Source organism: Taudactylus pleione, unplaced genomic scaffold, assembly GCF_031769625.1.
Source record: "Taudactylus pleione unplaced genomic scaffold, aTauple2 ptg000095l, whole genome shotgun sequence".
In the NCBI taxonomy this organism is placed as follows: Eukaryota; Metazoa; Chordata; class Amphibia; order Anura; family Myobatrachidae; genus Taudactylus; species Taudactylus pleione.
In genome coordinates, this window is record NW_028284497.1 from 5,968,473 (window position 1) to 5,977,916 (window position 9,444).

Genomic DNA, 9,444 nt, shown 5'->3' on the forward strand with positions numbered 1-9,444 from the left:
AGCGATGACCCTCACCTGAATGTTTTGTGACGTGTCTATTAAAGCGCACTTCTTGTAAGTGTAAAACTGAAGGGGAAAGGACACTGATGGTTATGCCCCCCTTCTTCCCCATGTGTGGATTGGATTAACCAGACGATCAACAGACACATCCCTTTAACAGTAGCGTAAGTTCATCCCAATCACCCGGAGCCAAGTTATTATTTGGTGCCCCCCCCTCGAATATTTTTGTATTAGGCCTATTTACTAAAGTAAATGATCACCCTTTTTTCGGGAGATATCTGCAGATTTAAAGAATCCCCCAAATGTATCTGCATTCTGGAGACTGGCCCCGGTAGCTAACACTATCTCAAGGTGGCGTTAGCTACTGTTGCTTATGGTCTACAGATCACAGATGATAGCATCCCTCCCTGGCACGCTCTCATGCACAGTAGTGCTGAAGGAGAAGTGAAGGGTTTGCATTAGGGTTGTGTATAGATCCCCTTCAGTTAATGTGCCTGGAACACATGCAAAGGGGTTGGGTACGCAATGCCGGCAGTTGGGATCCCAGTGTTCAGAATCCCGTCTCCGGCATCCCGACACTTGTAGCTCGGTATGCTAACTCTCCCCCTCTCCCTACTCCTAATCCTCCCTCTTTGGTGCCTTACCCTAACCTCCCCCTCTAATGCCTGAACCTAAACTCCCCCTCAAGGCACCCTAAACCTAACCCCCTTAGTCCCTAACCCTAACCTTCTCCCTAGTGCCTAGCCCCTAACCCTCCCCCAACCCTGCTACTTACCTTCAGTATCCTGGCAGTATCCCACGCTTATGCTCGGGCCTGCTGCACAGATCTGCGGCTAGAGCTTCCGCCAGGGAGGAGTGGGACGGGGAGTTGAGGGTGAGGGGGGGACACCGGGATTGCTGCACAAGTCTGTGGACAGGGCTGCTGCAGGGAAGAGTGAGACGGGGAGTTGTGGGTGAGGGTGGGCACCGAGACTGCTGCACGGGTCGGCAGCAGGGCTGCTGCCAGGGAGGAGTGGGAAGGGGAGTTGTGGGTGAGGGGGGGCGTTGGACATGTCTCACTGGCATGAGAAGCTGCTGAGGAGCAGTGACACCAATGACCAGGGACCGGCTATAGATAATGTAGACGGAAGTGCCAGCTGATGGTCTGACACAAAGCCCTCCACTAGTATATGGTTATGGTAGCTTCTCAGGTGCCAGGAAGAGGTACCATAAATTGGGCACCAGAAAAATCAGTCCCATTTACATGTTTTCTATATTCATTATTGCCCATAACATATTTAGCCACTATTCCTATCTAGCCTTCAGGAGATCCAGGTAGGTGAGGACCAGGAGGTGGTGTGGGGACACAGAGCTACAAATCGTGTTTGCACAATGATGCATTTCATGGGAGATCGCATAAATACTTCCACTCCTCCAACCATTTCACGAGAGAAGTGGGGACAGTATGGAAGGGTTGCACACTTGCACACTATTCTGGGAGCCAGGAGATCTCCACCAAATTTGAGAGTCTTCTGGAAATTCTGGGACGTAGGCAACTATGAATTTTGGGCCTGATTAATTACGGACCACATCTGCGATTACGCACACAGACGGCCAATTGTTGCGTTCTGCGCATGCATCGCAGTGCGCGTGGGCGAAGGTCTCACTGTAATCTGACTGCGATCGCAGTGACTATGCAGACCCATTGCAGGGTGTTTGACAGGTTTTGGGGTGGTGTCGAGGGGGTGGTTGGTGAAACGCAGGTGTGTCAGTGCATTTGAACGCCATTGCAGGGGCGAGCATAAATTAGCCACTGTGATGCCGTATGCAGCTTGGGCTTCCACCACACTTGTCTACACTCCCGGAAGTTGCGGGAGGCTCCCGATTTTTCGGGTAGCCCCCCGCACCCCCAGAAGTGTAGGCAGATCTCCCGCATCCTGCCCACTTCCTAGTGAAGCAGGCAGGATAGGGAGATTTAATGGGAAATTTACGGGACCGCAAGAAGGGGGCGGGGTTAAACGGTGCAGTTTACGTAATTTAGCCCCGCCTCCTCCTCACGGGCTCGCGAATTGCGGACTTTTCCGAGGAAAGGGACAGGGCTTAATTAAATCACCAGTCCGGCCCTGCCCCCCCCAGCTGTCCAGGCTGCTCCCAGAAAAGGATATCTGCAAGTCGGTAAGTATGGCTTCCACTGCGTGCGATGAGGTTAGCAATTTCTGAGTAAGGTCAGACCTTGTGCAAGTGTGCGTGAGGAACCAATGGTACTCGATGTTAGCGATGGTTTCACAGACAATATTATGTATGTGTGTAAGGTGAAGTGGGAGTCCTTATTTTAGGCTGCGACGGCATTGCGATAGTAATCATTAACATATTTTCGCAGTTAGACTGCGTGCATAATCGTAGCTGAGATCGCAGATGTGATCCGTAATGAATCAGGCCCTTTGATAGAAGCTAACATGCTGATTTGTATTCCCCAGGGCTGTGAACATACCAATTTTTATTCAGTGTCAGACTAGGGCATGAAGGGCACACCAGGGAAATACAGCGGTAGGGGCCAATGCTTAAGGGGTGTGCGCAGCCACCAGAGGGGGTGTGGCCAGGCACCACAGATGCTTGGCTAACCAATAGGCAAATCTTGTAGTTTCTATAGAAAGGAACCAAGCACCTATGTTGATCACTGGTACTTCCCCACCAGGTAACTGACCATCTAATAGAGCACCAATTTATGATTTGAGGTCTTGAATCTGACACCTAGAGTGGTTCGGTGGGCTCTTAAGCAGTGGGGCCCCCTGGGGATTTTTCCTGTACTCCTGTGGGCAAGTCCAACCCTGTTTGTATTCTCCAGGGCTGTAAACAATGCGCCATTAGCATTGGTGAGTTCTCTTAAACTGCATAGGTAACATAGACCCCCAAAGTACTGCGAATGCTAATAGGGAAAGTGGTAGGGAGTAATATATTTTATGTGTACTTTAGTTTGATTATTTTACCTGTATGAGCTCACATGTAATGTGAGTAATCTGTGTATACAATCCTCTGCATTGTCCTGTATCAATTCAGTCTAGCATATTGACCTTTGCCTGGAGTTTGACAAGCCCTTTGTCTGTTTTGGTACCTGCAATATCTGAAGTGCTGACCTTGTCTGACCAGCGAAGGCGGTTGATAAGGTAACTTAAGGCCGGTACACACTAGACGATGTCTAGTGTGTACCGACCTCGTCAGCAACAGGGACCCAGCGGGGTGCCAGCATCGGCAAGTGTGTACACACTTGCCGATGCCAGGAGGGACAGCGGGGGCCATGCTGCATTCGACAGGATGGTCCCCGCTAATGATATCGCCACATTAGACATGTGCTCGATATGTCGCTCCAATCCGCCTAAAGAATTCTTTTATTTCTGAAAATCCTATCATTTCTTTTAATTTTATGGTATTTGAAGTTGATATTTATTAAAGAGTCATAATTAAAATACTTCAATGTCCACTAAGACAATATCTCATCTGAGAACACATCTATAAAAACAATGTGCTCCAATATCTGCTGCAGTCCCCCATTTATGGTCGCTGCTAAAATGTCAAATTTACCAAGCTGTAGAATATAAATCATACTTGAACTTGGCCCTGATAGCTAATGCCAACTTTATGCCAAAATTTACAGATCCCTGGGACTAGCACATGCATTAGCACTGCTGGGGTCCAAACCCCAAAGTAAAGTGATCGCATTAATTTAACAATCATTTTACTTCTTGCACATCGCAGGGATGAGCTCCTCTCGGACCCCCCGTCCATGCATGTGTTTTTTACAAACTGAAGTAAAATTGAACTTCTTATTACTGCGATATGCAACGATAAGAAATTATACTTATTGGACCAAGTCCCAATAATTGGTAAATATGCTTCCTGATGTGAGATACACCAGTTACCCATGAAAGCGTCCCTATTGCTACAGTATGCTGCTCTCTATAGGGATCTACAGAACAGTGCTCTGTGAACTTATCACAACCTGCATTTTTAATGTGGATGTGATAAATATGTTTGGCGTAAATTTGCAAAGTGAAAATTAATATTTTTGTGCAAATTTACCAATGTTCTCTTGCCAGGAGATGGGCTCCGGGAAGAGCCCACCCTGGCCAAGAGCTGGAATCAGTGTGGTAGAGTAACGCTATCACACTGCTTCCTTATTCAAGTCCCTGGCGCACACAGCGCATGCACGGCCGTAAGATGCGTCCCAGGGGACGAGTCCCTCTCCATAAAAATCTGCAAATTATTAGCCCTGAGGGCTGCGGGGGCTGCGGCTCCTGTTGGAAATGGAGCGGTCCCTCTATGGTACATCTGGGGGGTAATTAATATTTGTGGGTATCCCCAAAAACATCCCACAAATATTATTTGATAAATAGGCCTATTAAGCACAATTTGCATTTTTTATTGCAGATGTGATAAATATTTTTTGCATAAATTTGCAAAGTGAAAATTAATATTTTCACCAAAATTTACTATTAGTCTATTGCCAGGAGATGGGTTTTGATAAGAGCCCACCCTGGCGAAGCGCTGGAAGCAGTGTGATAGCTCTACACTTTCACACTGCTTCCTGGTTCAGATCCCCGGCGCTTAATTCACATACACGACCGTTGGCCATCCCTGTTCCAAAACTTTATTGAGAAAGTCAGCAAGAATTAATTGAAGTAAATTGTGCTTATATGTCACCCTTAGGTTCAATTATGTGATGGTTGACAGGGTTGTGCTTCTTTTTGTCCACATATTTTTTGATTGGCGGCCATTAGCAATGATTTTGCCTATCACACTGACTAAAATTATTTTTATTTGATACTAGACTACCAACTTGAGGCACCCCTGCAAGTGCTCTGGGGCATCCCACTGTGCCACGGCACCCAGTTTGGGAACCACTGCCATAGGCTAATATAGGGTAACGCCTTCTGAAGATGGTGTTCTCCTATCAGGCCAAGTTCCGGAATGCTTCGCAGCTCCATAGAAACCTATGGGGGCTGTGGCTACTGTTGGAAATGTAGGGACCGCAGCCCCATTAGGTTTCTATGAGGGCTGCAAAGCTGTCTTTCCATGGTATATTCGAGGGATACTTAATAATTGCTGGTATTCTCCAAAACGGCTTTTTTCCGGGAATATCTGGCTAATATTATTTCAGAAATAGGTCACTAAAACTTAGTACATATGGGCGTTAAAATAAAATGATGAAAGCATTAATTTGCATCAATAAAGCCTAGTAAACACTCTCTGACACTTGGGCCCCAAAACATGATGATTATATGGATATCTAATTATCTACACACTCACTGTCTAACCAGCATTGAAAGTGCACTATTCTGCAGGGCAGCTTTAATACTAAAAAAGTGCAAGGTTTTATGTGTGTCTAGATCTAGAATACAGTTCTTAATGGAACAAAATTCCAGAAAATAATTTCTCACTGTAATATTCTACCTGACTGTTCCTCATTGCTCACACCAAAGATTGATGAAATATGTATTACAACAAGTAGTTTTATTTGTTAGTTAGTGCTCTCTGATATTTTACATTGGGTTTTTGTGTGCTATGTGTCTCAAATAGTAGACTACACAAACAGAAGGAAACAGGACCCGTCTCGGGTCAGAGATCATGTTATGTTACTATCTTACTCATGGAAACACCTGTTCCATGAACCCTGCACTCTGATAGGCTGATACAGGATTATGAAATTAATGTTCATGCACAGTCAGTGTGTAGAAGTATATTTTACTTATGCATATTACTTTTACTACAGTCTGTAGTAACCAATGGAAAGATAATAGATTTTACTTTGCTGGTGAGTGGAGAAAGTTGAGTTGTGTGTTAGCTCTTTTTATTTTATTTTATTACCAGTAATTTATATAGCACACACATATTCAGCAGCACTTTACAGAGAATATTTGGCCGTTCACATCAGTCCCTGCCCCAGTGGAGCTTACAATCTATATTCCCTACCAAAGGCTCACACACATACACACTAGGGTTAATTTTTGTTGGGGGCCAATTAACCTACCAGTATATTTTTGGAATATACAACTTCCTCAGGAATACACTTGACCTAGACTTATACATGCCTACTTTTAGAAAAGCTTATCAGGGAGATTGTGAAAGCAACAGCTATGAGCGCAGCGGTAAAGTGGACGTGTGCTGCTACATCTGATAGGCATGTCATAAACCTGATTTACATCCAAATGTAAATGAGCCCCAAAGCAGTTAGTAAGATCTACATGTTGATGAAAACTGATACTTTCAGAAAATGCATGTAGCCATAGGGATCATTATGCCTTATAACCAATGCAGGGAAATGATACTAATAATCCCATTTGAATGTATATATCTTTGTTTTTTCTATTATATAGCTGGTATATAATGGGGGAGATTGCTAGATTCATCTTCATGGAGTCAGGGAGATTGCTTCTATTTCAGAGAGTCTCTGTGACAATTAGGGATAGTTGCCTAGACTTGTGACCTATATTGTTACCCCCTCACAGAGTCTGACAAACCACAAACAACTAAAACTAACACTCATATTATATGCTGCATATTAGAGTGACATGTTTGCTTCATACTTGCCAACTCTCCCTCATTGTCAGGAAACAATCTCCCTGATTGCATCTTCCCCCCATTATGAAGCTATATTAAAACAAAAAAACAGAGATATATACATTCAAATAGGATCATTAGTATAATTTCCCTGTATTGGCTACATTAATTGTCTGAAAAGTATTAGTGTGTTTTTATGAACAAATAGATCTTACTAACTGCTTTTGGGCTGGTTCACTTTTGGATGTAAGGCAAGTTTATGACACTCTCTCAGATGTAGCAGTACAGTCCACTGTAACGCCGCACTCATAGGTGTTGCTTTCATGATCTCCCTGAAATGCTTTTTCAAAGTAGGTAAGTATGGTTTTCTTACCTAATTGTATGTGTAACAGCAAGAAGGTTTGTGCTGTTATCCCTAACCTTACCCCACATAAAATGACACTGCACACTCTCCAAACCTGCAATGCATGTCACCCTTTGGTCTCTAGCTTATGGTATAAACTCACCTGATTTGGTAAAACTATATAAACGTTATTAGAGAAATCTTGGCGCTAATGAGTCCAGGATGAGCAGGATAAGTGTACATCAGTGGTGTCAAACTCGGGCCCTACAGTTGCTGTGGGACTACATATCCCAGCATGCCCTGCCACAGTTTTAGTATGCCCTAATATCAAAACTCTGACAGTGCATGGTGGGATGTGTAGTACCACTGCAACTGAAGGGCCCGAGTTTGACACCACTGGTGTACATGAACAACACTTTCTCCAGAAATACTGAAATAATTGTTTAACACATAAAAAAGACCAGTTCTATTTTTCCAGCATTACATCCTTGTGCCAGACAGGATTAGTACATATTTATTTACAATTTCTCTGTACACAGTATACTTATGTGCTGTTTTTACTGTAAGTGGAATAATAGATGTGTAGAATTTTAATTATACAAAGTAGGTGAGAATAGGATTTGTGGTAAAAGACCAAAGGACCTGATTCAGACCCGCTTGCAAGCGCACAGCGATCACAAGCGGGTCGATGTTTGCCCCCTGCGCATGCGCCGCACCCAGCGTGCGCATGTGCGAGCCCCAGTGAGCGACTGAAGTTCAGTCGCTCCGGGGTTCGCTACAAGACAGGGCAGCTGTCGATGTTGATTGACAGCTCGCCCCGTTTTGTAGGCGGGTAGGGGGGGTGGTTGAGCAAACGCAGGTGTTTCCAAAGGAACGCCTGGCGTTTGTGGGTGGCCCTACTGACATCACTCGTGATGTCAGTAGTGAACTTCCTGCTCTATTATAGCAGGAAGTCCACTCGGGCTTGCGGGAGCCGAGACCCTACCACAGGTAATCGCGACCATCTCCAGGCCGCTCACAAAAGCTGTGGTCACCCACAGCTTAGCGAGCGGCCTGGTAAAAAATTTTTTCAAAAATCCCTGCCCTGATTCAGAGCGAGCGCTCGCCAGCAGCGAGCGGCTCTGAACCAGGCCCAAAATTTCTACCATAATTCTTTATTCTCTGTTGTAGCCTGCAGGGTTTATTTGTATTACTCTAGGAGCTAAAGGTAGATGCCGGAAATTATTTTGTAGGCACCAAAACTAACTGGCCTATGCTTAGTCAGTCCTGTTTCACAATGGTTTATCTGTTATGAAATTGACCTTAATTCAGTTGTTGTTAAATGAAGTCCATTAGTTTGTAGTATATAATACCTACCATCATTGAGCAGCTGTGTTTGTTGTATCACAGGCCTAAAAATAGACTCCCTGCTAGATTTAAAATGCAGTTTGATTACATTGTGCTGATGGCATCCTTCCATGTTTGTCTTTCTCACCGGACAGATTTTCTTTCTTTCACTGGACACCCTTAAATCTGGTTTATTACACTAAAAAAGTATTTTACAATTTCATTATTATAAATTCAGATTATAAATAAACTTTGTCTTAGCGAAAATCTTGCTTCCGCCAGTACAGTACAGAAGTCACTCTAGCCAGTGCAGACGCTTAATTCTATGCCCCTATTGTTCTACTGTCCCAAACAAGCATGTCTGGCACGTTTTATAGGATGGAAGCAGCACAAATGTGATAGTGATGTACGTAAGGCTCCCCACCACAAATACAATCAAATAAAGTATAATTGTGAATAAAAACATGGAGTTATATACTTCATATAATTTAAGCACATATCAAAAGAACAGGTAAAACTGACATAAAACCAGTGAATAAAGGTATTAAGTGAAAATGACGTGTACATATTTGTATGCTAAGCCTCTGACCACTTACTCACCAGTCGTGTGCAAAGTACTCCTAGGTGACAGAGAGTCTGAGTCTTCCTCCCCAAAAATCAGGCGGAAATCTAGCTCCCCATCTTGACAAATAGCTGTCCCCATTTGAGGGTTAGAAGGGAAAGCGAGATTCAGGAAGAATAAGTCAGACAGAACAAGCTGCAGAAAAGGTGATCGAGACAAAATACTGGTAAAATGAAGATGATAGTTGTGATAAATATAGGAGAGTGGAAAGATGGAGAGAAAAGTGGGAAAAGCAGTATGGGATAAAGTAGGAGATGTACACGGGAGCTCACAGTGAAAGGCAAGGGATTTGTGAAAGCAATACAGCTACTAAAAGGAAAGAAATGAAGCACGTTACTGTATAGACAGGAGGTATATATAAATACAGACAGACAGAGGAGGGGGGGATTCCTCCGGCAGATCCCAGTATCCCCAGCTCCCCTCCTGCTCTTGTCCTCCCCACTGCTCTATCCGTAGCATTCCTTCACTCCCAGATATTTCCCTCTGTTTTTTTTTTAATGGGAAACGTATTATAGATTTTTTTTGTTCCAGAGCAGGGAAAACCCAAAAAGAAGAAAGAAACTTTTCCAGCGCCTCCCCTTGACATTTTCAATTGGCTACAGCTTGTACTGACATCATT

The 9,444-nt window shown here is 44.1% G+C and overlaps 1 protein-coding gene across 1 annotated transcript in view; it reads right to left on the minus strand.

Moving 5' to 3' along the window:
• Nucleotides 1-9,127, minus strand: part of NFATC4 (nuclear factor of activated T cells 4) — an 80,271-nt gene extending 71,144 nt beyond the window's left edge. Inside the window, exon 1 of the mRNA XM_088470210.1 lies at nt 8,804-9,127. Within this exon, the coding sequence (XP_088326336.1) occupies nt 8,804-8,906 (103 nt within the window). The 5' untranslated portion in view covers nt 8,907-9,127. The remainder of the gene's footprint in view (nt 1-8,803) is intronic.
• Nucleotides 9,128-9,444: the final 317 nt, after the last annotated feature.